At 35.3% G+C, this 22,656-nt stretch overlaps 3 protein-coding genes across 3 annotated transcripts; 1 reads left to right on the forward strand and 2 right to left on the reverse strand.

Annotated features, from left to right (window-relative positions):
* Positions 1–6: 6 nt before the first annotated feature.
* Pbp95 (proximal sequence element A Pbp95) lies at positions 7–3,496 on the reverse strand. Its single transcript, XM_073078708.1, has one exon. It carries the CDS (start codon positions 3,144–3,146, stop codon positions 798–800), a length of 2,349 nt encoding a protein of 782 aa, XP_072934809.1. The 5' UTR covers positions 3,147–3,496; the 3' UTR covers positions 7–797.
* Positions 3,497–3,708: 212 nt separating this feature from the next.
* Mlh1 (DNA mismatch repair ATPase Mlh1) lies at positions 3,709–11,709 on the forward strand. Its single transcript, XM_073078714.1, has 12 exons — positions 3,709–4,091; positions 4,742–4,805; positions 5,532–5,731; positions 6,542–6,812; positions 7,131–7,287; positions 7,494–7,577; positions 7,937–8,079; positions 8,368–8,793; positions 9,360–9,568; positions 10,598–10,734; positions 10,906–11,031; positions 11,344–11,709. Exons 1-12 carry the CDS (start codon positions 3,979–3,981, stop codon positions 11,643–11,645), a joined length of 2,232 nt encoding a protein of 743 aa, XP_072934815.1. The 5' UTR covers positions 3,709–3,978; the 3' UTR covers positions 11,646–11,709.
* An 879-nt stretch (positions 11,710–12,588) lies between these two features.
* Mcm6 (minichromosome maintenance 6) lies at positions 12,589–22,529 on the reverse strand. Its single transcript, XM_073078751.1, has 14 exons — positions 22,111–22,529; positions 21,273–21,696; positions 20,707–20,898; positions 19,939–20,111; positions 19,404–19,527; positions 18,990–19,128; positions 18,013–18,170; positions 17,470–17,622; positions 16,748–17,053; positions 15,616–15,797; positions 14,438–14,550; positions 14,001–14,129; positions 13,321–13,466; positions 12,589–12,758 (listed from the first exon to the last, which is right to left on the reverse strand). Exons 1-14 carry the CDS (start codon positions 22,200–22,202, stop codon positions 12,639–12,641), a joined length of 2,451 nt encoding a protein of 816 aa, XP_072934852.1. The 5' UTR covers positions 22,203–22,529; the 3' UTR covers positions 12,589–12,638.
* Between the last annotated feature and the right edge of the window lie 127 nt (positions 22,530–22,656).

The raw sequence follows: 22,656 nt of genomic DNA on the forward strand, positions 1-22,656 counted from the left end.
TATAAATAAGACTCAATTTCAGAAACTGAGATTTATTAAGGAATTACTGTAACATGATTTACAAACTCTCATTTCACTATTGTATTATAATAAAGCCTATAGGTATAAACTTTTTTCTAACTTATTTTCTAATCTGTATTACAGACAATTATTAAGTATTTTAATACTTATCGAAATAGAGTACATTACCATTGGGTGCAACATATAAAAAGGTAGTGTTATATACTCATATTATGCATAACCAATATACAGAGTGGGCACTATTTTAAAGATTTTTTTCAACAAAAATGCAAGCATCCTTTTTATTTCCATATGACATTACATTAATAATAATAATATTTACAGAAACAGGTACATTGGTACTTTTAAAAAGCTAAAACACAAAATAGAAATTTCAATTATTATACAAAAAATATGCATTTAAAGAAGTATAATGAATTAGACAAATTATTTACATATCATCAGTTATTCATTTCTTTAGTTTATTTTAAGATTGATAGATACAAACAGATCAATCTTAAGATTAGAGGGTTATATATTACCTACATAATTATATAATTTAGTACCCTATTATAAAACTCATTTACAGCAACGTTTTTATAGAAATAAATTATCCTAGTCAATCAATTTGAAGATCTTTATAATGTATACATGTTCTATTTTTCTTGCCATATGGGATGGCAATATATTATGTCCCTGCCCTAGCTAAGGCTATGCTTATTTAGTTATGTTATATTATTATTAAAATGTGGAATATTTAAAAGTATTTTATAAATAATAAATCCTTACACATGTACTTAAAAGTGTGTTACATTTACATTAAATCTGTTACGCTTTATATTGACTTCAAGACAAGTTTCGTTCTCGTCATCTGAATCTGAGGGGACAACTACAGGTACACTTTGTTCACTTATCTCATAACCACAATCACTGATGTCCCTGCATAATATAATTTTTTGTGAGGGTCCAGCCAGATCTCCAGGTTCCCTTCTCATAACATTTGCTAAATTTGGACCTTCATTTGAAAGTAGCAATGGCCACAGGAACAATGTATTAAACCTTTCCATCAAAATATCTAACTGCTCTCGTATAAGTATATTTCTTCGTGCTAATAAAGAAAGATTAAATAAACTATTGTTGCAATGCTTAGAAGCTACGTATGTCATTAGCTTCCTGCAGCCTGTGATTGTTGCATATTGTGGAGGCAACACATACTCGAGAGGTTTCAATGTGTGTGTGCCCCATATATCAGGAGTTGAATCTATTTCTATGCTCTTTATTTTGTTTTGTTTTGAATACGACTTCACCTTAATAACGCATGAACCTTCATCTTTTTTAGTTAGCTTTGGACTATTCTTACATTGGCGAGTTTGGAAACGCTCTTCATCCAGCTTAGCTCTTAATAAAATAAGTATTCTCTGCAAGTTACCCTCATTTACTGAATTAAATTGATAATTAGTATTTCTCAGAAAAGATGGCTGCTCCGAGTCAGATGAATCATTAACTGCTTGAGTGTCATTACCAATTCTTTCATTTATTAATGCAGCCATTATAGCATCTTCTATCATTTCTTCTGAAGAAGTATCATTAATTCCTTTAAACTTTCTCTTGTTAGCTTCAGTTTGCATACGAGTTCTTAAGCTTTCTATTGCTACATTTAAATTATCAGAAGCTTTGCCATGTCCTAGACGACGAGCACCTCGCCTAGGTGCTTTTGCGATATCGGCATTAGGATTTCTTCTCATCCATTTAACCAATGTAACATACCTAGCTCGTATGTTAATACGGTCTTTGCCAGGGAAGTATTTAGTAATGCTCGCATAATTAGCAGTACTATCTTGATTAGTTAAAAGTTGGAGTAATTTTTTATCTTCTTCTACCGTCCAAACCGTGGAAACTCTGTTTTTCATCAGAGCTTGATATCGGACACGTATTTGCGCCATGGACCGACCCGGCAGAAACTGTGTCATCTTCTTGTAATCTGAACCAAAGTCATCTGCACAGGTGAGAATAACAGCATCTTCTTCTAATAAAAATCTTCCTTTTCTCTGTTCTAAGAGTCTAGAGTACTTGTTATAAATTTGAATTTTAGTTCGGTTTTCCATAAGGGATGCCACTTTAACCCAAGGAATGTAGTCGTCTTCCTTGTAATACTCTATTAGTCTTAACAAGTATGCTACTTCTTCGCTTGTCCACTTCCTTCCTGTAAATGTATTATTCATGTTTGTGCGAAAATAAACAAAGCATTGGTATCCTGTGCGATTGTTTGCCATTTGTTTGGCTATCAGGTCCCAGTCCTGGAGTCCATTGTCATGTGCCACTTTTTGTAGTAACTGATGCTCCGCTTTCGACCAACTACTTTTATTTATGGAGGGGTGTAGATATAATTTCCATAGAGCTCGGTACTCCGCAGCGCTGTGTCTCCGGTCTAAGGTATGTGTAATTTCCTCCCAATCATAGTCCTTATCGATGGGCAAGGCCAACTTATACAGATTTTTCTTACTAAGTCTACTAAGTTCTTTTTTTTTCGATGCAATTTTCCTGTCATTGGCAACTTTTTCACTGAATTTCTTGCTTTTCCCATCACGTTTTAGTGCACTTATCTGCGATTGTAACTCCCTTTTTTTCAAGTTTTTTGTCATTTTCTCAAGTTGGTTCCATAGTTGCGCTTTGTCTCGTAGGGTCCAGCCGGGCACCGAAGTGATGCTAGAGAAGTCGTACATGTTGTTTTTAGCCATGATCAATGCGTCACTGTTGTCGGGCGCGATAAAATTTTCTTTGTCCTTGAAGTAGGGTCTCCCGCAATTGATGTACCTGAATGACTCCTTTCTCATCTCATCCGATATGTTTTGGCCGCGAACCACTTTAAGCTTGTCCCTACATTCATTCAAGCGATTTTCTAGAACTTTCTCGAGACGCTGCAGTTTTTCATCGCACTGTTTGTTTAGTGCTAACGCGTAGTCTATCTTTGAAGTCTCCTCGTCTCGAACGGCGTTGGATACTTGAGCCGTTGACGTGGATGCCGCGGATGAACAATCAATTGCGAGGGGCTTTCTTATGGAATCATCAGATGCTATCACTTGTCTTATTGCCCGCAAATCTTTTATTTCTTTTTCACTGTCATAGTCCATATCAGAATCACTCATTTTGCTTGAATATTTTTAAGATCAAGCGGCAACTAAATTATTGCAGCTTTTTTTATTTATTAAATACGGCGTTATTTCGGCGAACAAATATGTAACTAATAGATATCTAAGATAAAGCGAAAACTTGAAGAAGTAAATATAATATTTTATGTTATAATTATAACAATATTAATTAGTAATGCACACCAATTGGTACAGTTTTTGGTATCACTGGTATCTAGTATCAAAAAACGTTATTGCGTTATTGTAGACGAAGTATACTCAATATATTTTAGAAATACTTTCGAGCTCGAGTAGCAAAATACATAAAAGTACAATTTTCGCAAATTCACATCAAATACCAAACGGAAACTGACAAAGTCAAACTGTCAATCTCGAAATTGTCCCAGCACAGAACAAATATACTCAGTCCCAGTATGTGCCCACAGAACAACTATACAGATACTCCTAACGGAGTTTGTACCACAGATTCGTCTATAATCTGTCATTCATTAATTGACTGTATTTTTAAGGTATTTGAGAAGGAATTCAATGACTTTGACATTTGATAATGTCATGTCATTTGACAATGTCAAAGAGAAAATTAAACTATTTCAACCGCGAAAACAAACCAAATCAAAAATTTGAGATAATCTTGAATGTGAAATATTTTAATTCAGCGATTGTGATTTGAATCCAGAATATGTATTCGTAATAAATGAGCGTTTATGCGGACGAGCGACGAGGTATTTATGCGGCGAATAGAGACAGGGCGCTAAAAATAAGAAGCAAGTAAAAGGTTGTTTTTCAATTAAAAGTCTTAGCTCTGACATTATTTTACGTTTATAAAATAATGTCAGAGCCCGGTTTTATACGAAAGTTGGATGAAGAAGTTGTTAATAGAATAGCTGCGGGTGAGATTGTGCAAAGACCGGCCAATGCTTTAAAAGAACTCATTGAAAACAGGTAATATTTTTGTTTAATTCAATTAAAGTTATTATTTGTAAATTTCTCCTGTTGAGATATCCCTAATTATCATCTTTCAGTGTCTAAAAGTTATGACACTTTACCTACTTTTAAAAATGTTGGTAAATAGATAAAATTTAATTTAATTTTTGAAGGTGTGGTTCGACCCCGGCGGCACCACCACCACACCTATTTCTGTCTAATAACATCAGTGTTAAGCGCTGCTGTGTTCTGGTTTGAAGGGAGACATACTTTTCCGAGGCGGTCCAGCTTAGTCCTCATAGCGGGTAGCGGGTAGCGTGGTCCTCAGGGGTAGCGGTGCATACTGATGCACCGCTACCCCTGGAGGTCGGCCCAGCGGCCGACCTCCGGTACGAATATTTAATCTTATCTGGAGTTGATTACAGATGTCCATAGGCGCCAGTAGCCACTTACCATCAGGTGGACTGCACGCTTGTCTGCTACTCCATATTATAAAACAAAAAAAAATACTCAATAGAATCTTGTCGATGTTGATCTTGTCAATGTAATTCAATATATGGAATCATTCACAACTAAACAAGACATGGACTATGCTGTTTTACAGAAACTAGATTTGTAATCCTATCAAAATGATAGTGAAAAGTAAAATAGAATATATTTCTTTCCAGCTTAGACGCCAAGTCAACAAATATAATCATAACTGTCAAAGCAGGTGGTTTAAAATATTTACAGGTAATGAATAATTACTAATATGTCTAAAATGGTGTTAATAATTTGCTTATATTGCGGTGTAAGAGTCAGATGCATGTATGTATAAAAAACAAAAATTGTTTTTTTTTACAAAACGGTTCACAATGTAATCCTTTATGAAGTGGCAAGACAACGTAACGCATTCAATTCAATATTTAATAAATAAAATACCGAATAAATAAAAATATATATTTTGTCTTTGTAAACATTTATAAAATTTTTTTTTATATATTTCAAACTCTAAAAGTAGGACAACATATTAATACATATTTTTATTTCAACTACTGTATATTAATCTCTATTAATGATCTGGTAACGTTTGAAGTGATGAATTTTCATACTTTTTTGCTCTCCTGTAAAATTGACAAAATGTAGATACGTTCATCTGACTTGTACAACGCGATATGTGATCTGCCTGATTTAAATTGTTGCTACTCAATAACTATTTTTGTTTTAAAAATATTAACTCCATCATTGTTTTTCACTCATTTTAGTAATAGGTAATTCTGATTTAGAGAGTAAATAATAATTAGTAATTAATATATTACAGTCAATAATAATAGAAAAGTAAAGATTAGAAGCACCTTAATTAGTCACCTCACAATCGCATTTTAGACCATTACATATTACATTTATAGTGTGATTTTAGACGTTTCATTATTATGTCCAGGAAAAAATGTACAAATAAGAAAGATTCGTCAATTTCAGATCCAAGATAATGGAACAGGGATCAGGAATGATAACCTGGACATAGTCTGCGAGAGGTTCACTACATCTAAGTTGAGAGAGTATGAGGACTTGCAAGCCATCAATACATATGGTTTCCGTGGAGAAGCACTGGCCAGCATCAGCCATATTGCACACCTTACAATACTCACTAAAACTGCAGCTGATAAGTGTGCTTATAAGTATGTATTAAGAATTTTGTGTATAATAGACATAGTAAAAGACATTATTTGCTGTCACACATTATTAATAATCGTTATATCCTGTTTTAGACTACTAAATATAAATTGCCAAATGGAAATTGACAATTTCTAGTTGGCAAACATCAATTGTTAAAGGCAAAACAGTGGATAGATTAATGTAATTAATAATGTGTGTATTTTGTTTACCATAGCATCAGTGAGTAACTAAAGATGAGGGATAAATTTAAAACCTCTACCATGACCAAAAACCGGGAATTTGCAAAATTAATAAAGCATTGATGCAATCACCAAATTGGGAATCACTAATGCTGAAAGTAGCTGTCTCTGTAGTTTCGGGACCAGAATAGGGCTACGGTATCCCCTGCCTGTCGTAAGAGGCGACTAAAAGGGGCTTCCGGGATTGCGGGCGGCAAGAGTGGGTGCTCGAACCGCCCGGTTAGTGACCCCGGGAAGGAGGGCGGTATGTGTGGTCGCATACCGTCGTGTACAACAGACGGTGTGGCGAGCGGCAAGCTCACCTGGACGGAGCCCGACGGGGCAACGTGCTAAGAGGACTCTGGTTGCGTTCCTCTGGAGATCCCGGAGTCCTTTACGCAGCGCCGAGGACGGCCACCGGGGGGGTTTTAGTGCGGTAAGAATCCCACATAACTCTGTGTCGCTCCCACGGCACCGGATACCTTTCGAAGGTTTCCCCATCGAAAAAAAAAAACAAATGCTGAAAGTAGCAAGTCTGCTAGGGCCATCATTCACAAGTAGAACTTGAGTTAAATAAAAACTAACTTATTTCAGAGCGTCATACGAAAACGGCAAGCTAAAAGGGCCTATAAAAGCATGTGCAGGCAACAATGGTACCCAAATAACAGTGGAAGACCTGTTCTACAATGTGATAGCTCGGAAGCGTGCGTTACGGAGCCCTAACGAGGAGTACACACATATCATGGAGGTGGTTGGGGGCTACGCTATACATAATAGTCATGTGGGGTTCACGTTAAAGAAGTTTGGGGAAAATACAGACGTCAAAACGCCTATAAAGTCGTCTGTGATTGAGAATGTTAGAATTGTAAGTATGTTGGTTACAAAAATGATAGAATTCAATGTATTTGAATGTTTTAAATATGAGAAAACGCTCTTTGCCTCTTGGCTTCTTGGGTGTCGCCAAGGGGTAATAGTGGCGGCTACAACCCAAACAAAAAAAATCGTCTTAACGTCTTAACGGCTTCAGCTATTTTGAAGAAGTATTTTTTACTTATAGGATAACGTCTTGGCCATAGTTTGGCCAGCAGGTGGCGCCGATGCGCTTAAATTTTTTTTCGAAATGTTTGCAAATAAACATTACATAAAGGGTTTGTTATTATAAGATAAACAAATATTCTTTCAGATACATGGTAATTCAATAGCTCGAGAGCTATTGGAGATCGATTTAAAGGTTCCTTCTTTGAAATTAACCCTACATGGATATGTTACAAATGTGAATTATTCCCACAAGAAGGGCACCATGCTTCTTTTCATCAACCATCGATTAGTTGACTCACAATGTTAGTAGTAAGTTTTGTTGTATTTCTGTTGGATTCAAGCACACTATTATTTTAAGAGGCCTCTATTATTTCTATATCTATTATCTATACTAAGTGTTTGTGAGTGTTTGTAAAACTAAAATTTGAAGAGAACAAAGTTTTATAAGTTTTTGATATGAAAATCTGAAAACAATGTGTAGAAAATGCACCATTTCTTATTGTTTCAGCCATAAGAAAAGCAGTAGATTCTGTGTATTCAACTTACTTACCAAAGAACGCTCATGCCTTTGTTTATCTCAGTCTAGAATTGGGTAAGTAAATACAATTTGAAAACTTAGTACATAAATCATAATATCTATATCTGAACAAGGTCTAACAGTCGTCTCGGCTTTTCAATTTGCACCCTAAAGATTTTGTAGTTGAAAGATGCAATTTAAATTTCATAAAGATGTCCTTTGGCTCAAAGTAGAAATTAACATAATCATTATAACAGTTATGGCAAAGGGAGATGTACTAATAGGATAATTATTATTTTGCAGTATTGATTATGCATAAATTAAAAAACTGCGATAGCGTGATTCACAATCATGTAGCGCCATCTCTTGGCGAATATCGGAAGGTTGCCAAATTTTATTAGTTTTCTGTATTCTTATAAAATGATACTTTTCAGATCCCAGGAATGTGGATGTGAACGTACATCCAACCAAACATGAGGTACAGTTTCTGTATGAGGAACAAATCATCGATAAAATTAAAACGTGCATCGAAAATAAGTTGCTTAGTTGTAACTCTTCTAGAGTTATGTATACACAGGTAAATCCACACTTAATAATGATAATATATAAAGACTTATATATACAAAAACATGGCTTTAGAACCTTGCTTTATTTGTACTAGGAAAATATATAAAAAATATAAACAGTGATCTAAAACAGGCGCTTAAGTATATAATTTACTATGTTGGCAATTTATTTCATTAAATTAGGAAACTTATTTTCTTGCGTATTTTACATATTTTACATAATGTCAAAGGGGTGTAAAATCAGCCAAATTATTAAATGTATGTGTTATTTCTTTGATGATGCAATTATTTAATTTCAGGCTCGTTTACCAGGCGCAACGATGATCGAAGAAATCGTGAAGAAAACAACAGATGGCGCTAAAGTCTACGCAAAAGATTTGGTTCGCGTTAATGCTGATACACAGAAAATTGATAAGTTTTTTCAAGCGACCACAAAACCTTTGGAAAATAAACCTGTTGAGTCCAAAGTTATTGAATCTGAAATGGATTTGGAAATAGTTAAACCAAATAATGTTGAAATGGAACAGAAACTAAATGAGATGACTAATAGAGAAGATTCTAAAAAGATTCCAAATATTGTTATTGACGAAACAATGGATCAGGATGAAGATTTATTGGAAAACTCCATAATATCCGAACCGAATGAGAATTTGAGTAATAGTAAGGAAAAATGGAAACCTCACACAGCTGTAGACCAAGCTAATATTACTTATATAGATCCAAAGGTACATATTTATTTATTTTAACTTTGATGTCACATTTTCAATACAAAATAGAAGATATTTTTAAATGTTCGGGATGAGTGGTTATTTATTTTATTTTATACAATAGGTGTTTTATTTGCTGTTCGATTTTTTTTTTAATTTTAAATTGTTATTTATTTTGACGTCATCTGTATTCTTCTTTGTTTTTCGGATATAAGTGTAAATACTTTATTTTACTGTTGTAATTGAAAATTTTATTTTATTATTGTTTTTTTTTTATAATTAAGGAGTAGCAGACGAGCATGCAGGCCACTTGATGGTAAGTGGCTACTGCCGCCCATGGACATCTGTAATCAATGGGATTAGATATTCCTACCCGAGGTCGGCCACAGATGCGCCGCTACCCCTGAGGTCTAAGCTGGAACGCCTCGGAAAAGTATGTCTCCCTTACCTTCAAAACGGAACACAGCAGCGCCTAACACTGCTGTCATTAGACAGAAATAGGTGTGGCGGTGTTGCCGCCGGAGTCGAACCACAAAGGGTTCTACCACCTTTAATTAATAATTATTGCCTTCTGTTTTTCACAGGAATCGTTCAAAACTAGAACATTTCATTACGAGAGAATAGAAACGAAACTCACAAGTGTGAAGCAATTACGAATGGATGTTGAAAATAATTGCAATTCGAATTTAAGGGAAATATTGGCGAATCTCATTTTTATAGCTTGCATAGACTGTCACAAGTCACTGATACAACACTCTACTAAACTCTACTTGTGTGATACTAGAAGACTAGCGTAAGTTATATTATATTCTAATTTTGATTTCTAGCTGACCTAAAAATTAATTACAAAAATAAAAAAATATTACAAAGTCAGAAAATCAAATATAAAATAATTATAGTTCAAAAAACTAAAAAACACGCTTTTATGATAAAATCTTTGCTTTTCGGACCTGATAAATGGAGCACCCCACACTTTTTCCACAATGATACTATTTACTGTTCCTTAATTGATTCTTAGATTGAAAATTATTTTCTACTTTTTAGTTGATTTTATCATAAAAGCGTGTTTTTTAGTTTTTTGAACTATAATTATTTATTAATTTTTAGTATTTCTCGTTATAGCGACCACCATTATTCATCGTTTGTAAAAAAATCAAGTGTCTATCTATTACGATTTAAGAGATAAAGCCCAACGACAGACGAACAGACCGCAGAGGGTTTCGTTTTAACCTTTGAGTACGGAATCCTAAAAATCATTCTACAAGAGGGCATTATAGATATGTTTCAGAACATTTGAGTTATAGGGAAATAACATTATTATTTTCTAAACTAAAAATCACGATATAAAAGTTACGCCTATTGAAACTAAATAGCAATAATTATTTGCAATCTAAAGTTGCGATGAACTTTGCTGAAGGTGCTTGAACAATCTCGCCTTGAAAATCGTTAATCCTGAGGATGTTGATAAGGACAATGGTACAAAATTATTAATGTTTAAAATATTAAATTGTCATCGGTCCTTAATAAGTATGCCAAATTTCGAGTTAATCCGACGTTTTGAAGGGGGTTAAAATCATGTTCAAAGATTCCGTTACATACTAACATACCAACATACATACGTCTGAAGCTAATAAAAGCGTGTTAATAGATATCGATTTGCTCAATATTCTGGTTCCAATCGCAATTACGATCAATCCAGGTGTCATGGTGGTATGAATAAACTTTATCAAAAACGATTTATCTGCTATGAGTATATTTGTTCTTACTTTATACTTAAGTCAATGAATGATATTTATCTAGTTATATTATGTATTACTTACAGGGAGGAACTTTTCTATGAGACATTGTTATATGATTTCCAAAATTTTGGACTAATAAAATTATCAAATCCACTACCTTTAGAAGAGTTATTTGTACTTGGTCTTAGTTCTCAAGAGGCTGAATGGAATCCAGAATTAGGTAATAAAATATTTTTTTGTATTTTTGGTAAAAAGAGAAATGAGACACGAGAACAATGTGAAATGAGTGGAAAAGAGTACTATGTGTTCAACCTGATTATACATTTAAAATGAAACATTGAAGATTTTTTTTAGAGGACAACTGAAATATTGTATTATTTTTCTTGGTTAGGTGATATGAGAGAAATGGCACAGCAGATGACCAAGCTCTTGGTCAGCAAAAGAGCGATGCTGTTAGAATATTTTTCTTTCGAAATGACTAGTAATGGGGAGTTAGTGGCATTGCCTCTACTGTTAGGTAAGATTTTCACACTATTTTTATATATTTACTTGTTATTTGCTGTTGGTTCACACAACTTCTAAGTGTATGTATTTACATATGCGTTTATCTTTTTTGTTTAACATGTTAAATTATTTACTATTTCACTTATAAAACAATTTCAGTAACATATTCAAATTTAATTAAAAATTAAAGAGACCCCTTAAACAATTACTGTCCCGAGCCACTTAAATTATGAATTTATATTTTCGTGGACGGCGCATAATGGATATTTGTGTCCACTACAGATAAGTAGAAAATGGCAATTTTAATATATAATATTTGTTTTAGATGGTCACACACCATTCATGGGCGCTTTACCCACTTTCCTCGTGCGTTTAGTGACTGAAGTGAACTGGCAGGCCGAGAAGGAATGCTTCGACACGTTCAGTCGACAAACCGCTATTTTCTACTCACAACCCAATCCTGATGATAATGAAGAAGTAATCAAGTCAGAACATTGGAAACAGGAGCATATAATTTTTCCAGCAATCAGAAGGAACTTCCTACCGCCCACTAGTTTTGTAAGCAACGGTGCCATTTTACAAATTGCAAACCTCTGTGATTTGTACAAAGTGTTCGAAAGATGTTAAGTTTTTGTTATGTTGTAATCAGTTTTTTATAAGTTGAAATAAAATGAAATTCTTTTATATTACTAATATCGTAATCTGTTTTAATAAGTGTTGTTGAATAGGAAATCATTTGGAAAAGGATTGATCTAATCCGATATTTTTAAAGCTACAAATATTATAAGAACTAGCCACTATGCTACATTATTTGCTATACCATCTAGGCATTGATTTAAAATTGTCCCAGATATAAAACACTACATTAAAGGCCTGGTTACACAATGCGCGTATTTTAGCGCCGCGCTAGGGCGTTAGCGCTAGTAGTAAATCCTGACGCCGTAGTAGTAAGTACTGAGTTACTAGTAAGCGGACACACAGAGCGCGTACTCGCGCGCGTAATTTTACCCATATAATGACAATTGCACGCAAATCTAAAAAAATACACCGCCCGGCGACAAGAACGCCGAGCGTCGCGACAAGCGTACGCGCTCTGTGTGACCGCTCAGTAGTAACCCAGTACAACCACAGTAGAAATATGGATCGATTGATTGATCATTACAGCACAGTAAATGCTAAAATAGAAATAAATAACACTATTATAAAAAAATAATATAGTGACAACCCTATTGCTCGACGAACTGTAGGTATTTATTTTATAAACTAGGCTTAGTTTCCATACTGGTCCATATTTGTACTGTGGTACAGCACAACTCGACGCTAGACCGCGGCGTCAGGATTTTCTTCTAGCGCTAACGCCTAGCGCGGCGCTAAAATACGCGTTCTGTTTCGCCGGGCCTTTAGTTGTAGTATGTTTTGTGTCGAGGTCAATGTATTGTTTAGTAATCTTTAAAAAACAGTGTAATCTATCATCAATCTTATAATGTTGGGTGTTCGATCTTGCAAAAAATGAACACTGAAATATAACATCAACATAATCGTTAAATGGACAAAAAAAATAAACACCAAGTTATTAAAAAAACAAGATTTATTAAAAAAGACCAGCTTATACATAACGTCTTAAGAGTCTACTACATAGTTTGGATGTACAACTAGTAATGGATCGTCTTCTACCTCTTGATCTGATGATTTTTGTGTCGCCTTCAACCCTGTCGTGGACAGCGGGATTATTACTTGGTCCTGGAATAATAACAGATTATTTTATAACTTTGATTGTTTAATATTTCTTGTGCGAAAAAGTAGTAGTGTTTGAATCCAAACTTTTACTGTGGGTGGTGCGTGCGATGTCATAACTCCTATATAATCTAGGACGTCGATTATCGAATGCATTGGTTTTCATTGGCATTCGCATGCATTCATTGGCATTCGGTTTCACGGGATTCGTTAACTAAATCGTACGACCAAAAGCAAATTACAGTGAAGGATGTATGCAGTGGAATAGGGCAAAACGACCTGATTTGATTTATTTATTTGATTTTTTATTGACCTGATCTGATTTGATTTGATGATTTGATTGGGCAGAGCCAAATTGACGCTGTTAGAACCAGAGTAGCCTACATACAAAAAAATGATATGGAAAAAACAAAAGTGTGCAACATTTTTAAATTACGAAAAGTTCAGTTATTAAAATGCAGTTCAAAAGTTATTAAAATGCAGTTAGGCCACTCTGGTTCTAGCAACCTCAATTTAAGTAAGTAATTACTCTTCGATACATGTCTTATATAAAAAACAAGTAACACACATGGTACATAAGTCGATCGATAACTTTCTCAACCAATGTCTTCCGCTCCAGCAGTTCATCTTCACTCTCAATCTGTCCGCCCGACACCAGCTGCTCCAGGTACCAGCCCACTACTGCACTCTTCCGCATGCCGGAGCTTTCTTCACCTAGAAAAAATACAAAAAAATCTTTTAACTCGATTTATACCCACTTTCAACGATCCAATTAATTTTAAATTTTGAACAATTATCAAGAGCCGATGACAATACACAATTTTATTAATTTTATCCCATTCTCCTCATCAGGATCGTCAGGAATCTTTTAAACTATAATTACATCATTTTAAGGTATACTTCTGCATGTTGATGTTGTACATTCGCATGACACCATTATATGTTACACATGCGCGAGTACACCACGACTTTTTTATATTATAGCCGTAACAAAATGGCATGAAGTTCGACATAATCTACTTTCAACCAGCCTTCAAAGTCCCACTTTTGATATTTCTTAAATAGAGGAGTCTTTCCTTAAACGTCATACAGCTATTATATATTCTGATCGTAACTAATATTATAAGTGCGAATGTGGGTTAGTTTGCTACACCTTGATCCTAAACTACATAGCCAATTGTGAACAAATTGTGTAGATACTTTGTCAGGAGTTCAGAAAAGTACAGGGTATCTTTTATTTAATCTTACCTCTAGTTTCCGCCTCATTTTCTTCTTTTCTCATGAATACAACCAGCATGTCACTCAATGTTTTATATTCCTCAAAGGACAATGTTAGCTTCTTCTTGGGTGCAGAGTCACCATTCACTGGAGTTTCGGCTGTAAATAATATTACGAAATCAGTTTACGCATTGTAAAGTGGTGCTACAATGGATTTTATTGAGCATTATACACGAAAACAAAACAAAAAAATACAAAATTGTACATTTCATATCTATAGACTGATCAAAATTAAATATTAATCTTATAATAGTTTTCGCTACTAAAATAATAATTGTAACGCCGATCATTTTTTTCCTCTTCTGGCGCGTCTAAAAAATTTTCATTTCCAATGGAAAATAATAAAAATAGGTTTATCGAAATATGAGTCTTATTTTTATAAATAATTATTGAGATGAAATTGTTACCTGTGCCATTTGGTATTTCCTGATCAACATCCATACTGGGTTCGAACTGTGGTTCCTCTTCATCCAGATGGATGTCAGGTTGCTCTACTCGAATTATGGATTTATTCAGTAACCTGTTGAAGACAAGAATGTTAATTTTGACTGGTATTTAATAAGTACATAGTTCATCAGATGATAAGTGGTCCCTGCCGATTTGGACATCTGAAATAAATTTCATATAAAACAGGTTCTACCTGGTGTTCTACAGGTTCTACATGCCTATCACTGATGCATTGCCACCCTTGCGGAATAAGATAGTCGCCTCAAAGTTAAGATTGCCTGAATTAATGCTCCATGAGCCTCCTACCATACTAGAAAGAGAAACATAGTAGAGTGCGCATCATATGTCTAGTCCGATCAGAATATAGAAACGAGGCGCGTCGCAACAGTAAATTATAGATATTAGCGGGACGAAAATAACGCGTCCTTACTGTTGCTACGCTGTATATGCTTTTAGTTGTGTTCATCCGCATTGGCTCTCTGATTACACCTGCGCGCAACTACTTCAGAATGGGGAATATACATAACCTGCTAGTGGTCATAAGCACTTACTATTTTGCATGTTGTGACTACCTGTAAATGGAATGATGTGTACTAAGCCATATTACTTAAGAATATAACATTATCAGTCATGTATAACATATAGTTCTGTTGGTAGCCCTTAATAAAATAAAGAAAAATAAAAAAAATATATGACATGTCACTGTTCAGCTACTTCTGATACTGTATTGTTCATCTATTTTTGAAACTTTACGACGTTCATCTAATTATGGTGCTAGTTGTGTTCATCTACTTATGAACGCTTGGGTGTATCTGTATTTTTTTAATCTACTTTTGGAGACTGTACATATAATTATATTGTGTACACACCTATAAGCCTCATGCATATGTTGAGCAGCGGCTACATCACTGCAGTGAATCTTGGCCATCATGCCATGGCCTCGGCTAGTGGCAGTATGGATAAATGTATTCAGAACAGGAGTCCTATTTAAAGTCGATCACAGATGTATTCCCATTCTGGAGGACTAAGATGCTTGTCTCATACGCTTGCCGATCATAGCTCCCAATTCCCTTCCAGTCAAATTTGCCTGATGAAGCTCCAGCTTATGTCTGACCTATAACTTAGGTTATGTACGCACCTATAAGCCTCATGCACATGTTGTGCGGTGGCCACGCCGCTGCAGTGCATCTTGGCCATGGCCTCGGCCAGGCGCAGCATGGACTCCAGCTGCCGCACCGTGATGCGCCACGCGCCGGAGCCGCCGCCCCCGTCCCGACTGCGGAGCGCTGCGTAGTACTCCACTAGGAGTCTACCCGCTTCCTGAAATACGAATGTGTTATTATTTTTTTACTGATTTGAAGGTGGTAAGAACCCTTTGTGGTTCGACTCCGGCGGCAGCACCGCCACACCTATTTCTACCTAATAACAGCAGTGTTAGGCGCTGCTGTGTTTCGGTTTGAAGGGTGTGGTAAGGGAGACAGACTTCTGAGGCGTTCCAGCTTAGTGCTCAGGGGTAGCGGCGCATCTGTGGCCGACCTCAGGTAGGAATATCTAATCCTATCTGGGGATGATTACAGATGTCCATGGGCGGCAGTAGCCACTTACCATCAGGTGGACTGCATGCTCGTCTGCTACTCTTATATTATAAAAAAAAAAGACATTTTTTTACAAATGATAGCCCCACACTAAGATTCCCTGTGCCATAGACACACACAGAGACAAATACACAAAACACCCAGAAACAGAAATCTAAATTCATCATTTAGATATCTGTCTAGCCGGGGATCGAACCCGGGACCCTTTGTGCATCAGATCGGTATGGTGACCGCTCCGCCACACGGGTCGTCCATACAACATATTTGATTCCTTATGATAACTCTATGCTTGCGGTAATGTGTTTACTCACAACTGTTCTTTGAATATAATAACAAATATTAAGCACTGCTACTTTAAATGATCAGACTAGATGTAGGTAAATGTCTTTATACATTGCATTCTAAACTTATTAAAATTAGTAAAACAACTGTGATCAAAGTTCTTAAACTTAAAAAAAATAGATTTCTGTCCTACTGTGAACTACAGCAGTATGGGTTGGAAGATTAAACAAAGGACATATTAAAACTTTTCATCAAAAACACCTATTACTAAAAATGTCCCCACAAAAGGGCACTACAACATATTTGGTTCTCAAGAAAGAAAATTGAATCTTCATTGAAACAAAATAAATAAATATATAACAGAAATTAATTACTAGATGAATTACTACACACCTCAGTTATCATCGGCTTGAACGACCTCGCGAACGCGATGTACCTCAGCAAATCCTCCCTCGAATACACACAATCATACGTCTCCTCTTTATTACAGTGCAGATCAACAATCTTCCTCGCTATAGCGTAGTCTACCATCTCACTGCTCTCGTCTATCAATATGAAGAACAGGTCGAACCGAGACATGATTGGAGCGCTGAGGGCTACGTTCTGTTGTAATGATTTCGCACGGTCATAACGACCGCCGATAGGGTTCGCCGCGGCTAGGATGGATGTGCGAGCGTTTAGAGTTGCTCGGACACCTGCCTGGAATGATAATAAATAGCTTTATTATTGATTGGTACTATTTAGTGCCACATGTCTGGCGAAGCGGTCACCATACCTATCTGGCGCGTTAAGGGTTTGATCTCCAGCAAGGCAGATGGAAATGTTGAATTTAGATATCTGTTCTGATATGCGTCATTCTGTATGCCATAGTGCCACGAAAAAATTAATAGTCGTGAGTTATGAGCGTAAAAAAACGTCTTTTGTAGTTTTTTTTACTAAACACTGACAAGGTGAGAGCTAAACTATTTCATAGATAGAGAAAACCTTTAGAAATCACTTGTATGTTTAACCTATGATCGTAACATGAAAAATGGGCCAAAGGTTACATTTGGTTAATAGTATGATCAATTATTAAAATTATTTTTATCTTTCAATTTAACTCTTTTTAAACTTACCTTGGCAAGTGATATGGTCTGTTGTTCCATAGCCTCGTGGATGGCGACCTGGTCCCCAGGGTCCATCTTGTCAAACTCGTCGATACAGCACACGCCGTTGTCCGCTAACATAAGAGCGCCTGCTTCAATGACGAAGTCGAATGATTCTTCATCCTGTAATCAAATATAAGATGCTATAAATCCAGTAAATTACCTTTAAGCGATTTAAAAAAAAAATTAACATTATTTTTTCAATACTGAAAGGTGACAAAATAGAATCAGAAGAAAAAGTCCTAAAATACTATTATTCATAGGTTCAAATTGATCCTAAAAATATATATATAGTGGTTATTAACCCAAAGCACCTTGTTGTTACTACCTAATTAATATTTAAACTTAACATTATTGTATGAGTATATTCATTTCAGGAATATATTGTTAGCATTTCAACACATTTTGAATATATCATGTTAACAAGAGTTGATTTAATTGCTGGTGAGTAGAAATCTATGGGAAAACTTTAAAAATAACGAAGCATACAATATACTCATTTACTACATATACCTTAACCACAGCAGCAGTAAGACCGGCGGCCGAGGAAGCCTTCCCGCTGGTGTAGACCGCGCGAGGCGTGATCTCGCTCACTTGCTTCAGCAGCTGAGACTTGGCTGTGCTCGGGTCGCCCACTATGCACACGTTTATGTCGCCTCGGAGCGTTGTACCTGAGTGTTGCATTGAAGTTAAGTCAATGTTTGTATAAGTTTAAATATTATAAATGCGAATATGAGTATGTTTGTTTGTTTAGAATTTAACGCCTAAGTACATAACCGATTGTCATGTTTGGTACACATGTAATCAAATGAGAAAAAGAACTATTTTCGAGTGATAGATAAAAACCTCTGACCACAAGCGAAGCAGTGGGTAAAAGCTAGTGAGTCTATATACTCGTATAAGATGGTAAGTGATAACTCCTGCCCAAGGACATGATATCTAACCTCAGATAGGATTAGATCAGATAGGATAGTAGTACTCCACTAGGAGTCTACCCGCTTCCTGAAATACGAATGTGTTATTATTTTTTACAGATGATAGCCCCACACTCCGATTCCATGTGCCGTGGGTGCCGTGGACACACACATGGACATAAACATACACATATACACAAAACATACACAAAACACCCAGAAACAGAAATCTAAATTCATCATTTAGATATCTGTCTAGGGGGCGTTCAAGTATTACGTAACGCAATTTGGGGGGAGGGGGGGTCTTGTAAAACGTTACGATGCGTTACAGAGGCGGGAGGGGGTCTTTCTTAATACACATTACAAGTCCTATCTATATTTCGCCACTGATGTGTTGTTACTTCCGAGGCCTATGTTAGAATATCGTATATCAGTGCCTCTCCTTACCTTCCCTAACCTTCAATGTTATTAGGAACGAAAAGGTGTAGTGATGATGCCTCTGGAGCTGAACCAAGAAGGGTCTTATCACCTTCAAACAGTTTCTTAATCTCTTACAAATAATGACATTATTCTTACCTTCTAGCGTAGTTTTCGCGACTCCACCAAATAACATGAGTAGAATCCCTCTCTTGACCTCATTATTGCCATGAATGCTTGGGAAAAGGCTGGCAATTAGGTTGTTGTACAGATTGCGATCTTTTGACATCTCATATACCTGACAAAGAAATTATTTTGCTAACAATACTATAACTTTTACTCATTATTAAAAACAAAGTTACTGTCTTATTACTGTCTTACTGGTATAACAAATTCTACTGCATATATCAAAGTATCTATTTGTTTAATAATATAGGATTAGCAGACAAGCATGCAGTTCATCTGATGGTAAGTGGCTACTGCATCCCATGGACATCTACAATCAACCCCGGATAAGATAAAACTATACAAGAGCATGTGATGTAACACTCAATTTTAGTATTGCAACAATACCTTGTCCCATTCCTTGTCTGTCATCTGTTTACGCATGTCTTCTGTAGTCATATCATCCGTCGCGAGCTCAGCTGTACCAAATCTTCGCGATATGGCCTGTACACTACACGCTAAGAATGCAGTCCTGGAAACATATTGAAATGTTAGTAATTATGGTTAATAAGGACTTTCATATACATAGTAGTTAATGTTTTTGTAATCAACTTCAGGTAGGACTAAATATCTTATCTGGATTTGCCATAGTAAGACACTAAGCATAGTTAAAATCAGATCTTCATACCGCACAGATAACTCAATAAAAACATAGCTTTCTATTCCTTATAATATCATATAGTCCACATAAAACTGCTAGTCCGCTCTGAATATTGAAATGAATCGCGTCACCATAGCAAATTGTATGACTACACCTGCTTGCAACGACTTCAGAGCAGACTAGCAGTTTGATGCGGACAATACCATATCATAATATCAGTGATAATAATTAAACATCACTGAAATACCTCAATTTGAACATGAAAACAAACTATAAACTTACTTATAATGCAGTTCCCTTACACCCAAAGCCTTCAACCCTTTAATCCCCTCCATTTGTCCTTCATTAGCTTGCCTTGTCCTTGTTGTAAGTTCTGCTTTGGCTCCAGGGAATGATAAAGATCCTACATCAGGTACTACTATAAGCGTGCCTGTGAAATCATATCTGTCTCCAGCCTAAAAACAATATTTTAAATAAGATTTTTTTATATTGTGAATGATTTCATCACTGGCACGATATATTGAGACTAGAGTGTGATGATGTCACAGAGGAATATGTGTGATATAAAACTATTATCAAATGTTTAATGGACTCTAAAAAAATATTAACAACAGTATTAGTATGGCTCCTATATTTAAACACAATTGAGATCTCTAAACAATGGGAATATGCCTATAGAGATGTCTTAAACTCAACTTAAAAAGCTTCATAATAATTTTGCTCATAAAGTTAACACAGTGTTAGTACGGAATGTATAAATAAACCAGATGTTTAAATAACTAGAGCAATTTTAGATATAGACGAAAGTATACCTGTTAAAGCAAGACATTTTTATAGACAAAAAAATGTTCAAAGATCCACCATACACATGTTGACTAGCAAAAAAAAGATAAAAATATTTCAATTTTATTTATTTTTTAAAGTTAGGAAGAACGGTTATGCACTAATTACACTTATTAACAAACATTATAATTACATTTCTACAGACAGATAAAAATAAATTATATAAATTCACAATTTATATCATAGATTGATGTCATAGATACTCACTTGTACAGACTCAACAGCTTCAGCCCTAAGTATGACCTCCAGAGATCTAGGAATACAGCCCCTGGGCAACTCTGCCTGTGTCTCCTGGATCCTGATCTTTTGAAAGTCCACAAACACTGACTTGTCTGCATCTAACATAAACCGCCTGCGGTTTGCACATACTGGGTTCCGACATATGGTGGGTATTGTGTACTGTAATAGGAATAAACAATGTAAATATATTAATATTCACTTCAGAAATGATCTTTGTTGCTTCCTAAAATATGTCGTCTCAGGTATGAATACAATTTTGTAACCCAATCAATAAAAAGGTTGTCCAGCTTTCCATAAATAAAATTTTGCAATCTCCTAAAATGTGGTATGGAAAATTCTTAGCAGAGGTAGGCCATATCTGGCCTATAGCTACATATTATGCATTTTAGACTTTTTCACTGGTTTGCTTTACTTTATTTCACACTTAAACACTTTAAAGTAAGTGGGCAAGGCATCATTTTATATTGAAAAATATTGTAACAATTTTACCAAGCCACCAAAAATGAGAAATAATAATTATATGAAATGAATACCTTAAATTGCTGCTCCACATTCTTAATAACAGTCTGACAGTCTAAGCACACAAAAGTGCCCAAAACCAACTCTGGATGCACAGGATGAGTCCTCACAATTTGTCCGGATATCCGGATCAATGTGCCAATCTTTGCAGTCGTCAACTCTCTCACTTTATGCCTTGTGGGGACATCGACAAAGGAAACATAACATTCCTTGTCCTGCAAATCTTTCTTCATACCACTATCAGCTAAACTTAATACATAATTCAAGATGGCTTGGTTCAAAAATGGATATATTCTATAGTATTCCTCGATTATGGTTGTTGCGAGATTCTGATTGTACTTTTCGACATCATCGAAGCTGACTTCTAGTGTGCTCAACTCAGGCTTTAAGAGTTCCTTGGCTTGTTTCTCGTATTTTAACTCATGGTCTTCCTTGAATCTGGAAATTTAATTAGGTTGATCAATATTATGAAAAATGCAAGATATTCTTATAAAGGAAAAAATTAAAATTTTAAATAAATGAACATGCAGTATTAGATACAAAAGGACTAATATTCATTTTAATAACACAATAAGCAATTTATTGTGTATTAACAATACAGTTAAGTACACATGCAAATAAAAAAGAAAAGAATGTACCTTTCTTTTATACTATAAATAAACTTTGAATTTAAATGTAAGTAGCAGTTACATTAAAATTGACCCTATGGGTTTGCTTGTTTACAGACTTTATAATATGTAATATGGTTTATTTCAAACTCAGCAAAATATAGGTTATAAATGACATTTAGGCTTTGTATTTAGGTTTGCATAAAAAGTGAATGCTCGTAAAGAATACAACAGTAATACTTACTCCTCCAAGAAATCCTGGAACAGTTTCTGGCAGCGCACTCCAACCTCATCTTTCACCTGGCTCTGAGTCGCGTAGGTATCGGCTACATCCATGTTTATATCAAGTCACAATTCACTAACGACGCATTAAAACTTGTTCCTATAAAACTTTTGTCATTTACACCTTAATAAAGAAGACTCACGCCGTTTTTACTGCGCAGCACTGTATATAAACTTATAACATAGTGATGGTGTCTACTTTAAAAAAGGTTTGGTTATTTATCAATTTCTTCTAAACCTCATTCCAGTAAACTGAACATATAAGTTTCCTTTCACTTAGTATAAAGGTGTGATTTAAAATTAAGTAAATATTAGATTTTGGAAAATCTCGTTAAATTCAGATTTCTGCCGGGTGTCTCAAAAAAACAATAAAATGACAATGACAGCTACAAATTTGGCGGGAAATATATATTTTTTTATTACATTCGTCGCTTGAGACAAAATAATTGCTGTATAAAGACATCATTTCTAACAAGTGTTAAATGTATTATAAATATTTTTGTTCTCA

Source organism: Epargyreus clarus, unplaced genomic scaffold (assembly GCF_041222505.1).
Source record: "Epargyreus clarus isolate Ecla_fem2 unplaced genomic scaffold, WU_Ecla_fem_2.2 ptg000002l, whole genome shotgun sequence".
NCBI lineage: Eukaryota > Metazoa > Arthropoda > Insecta > Lepidoptera > Hesperiidae > Epargyreus > Epargyreus clarus.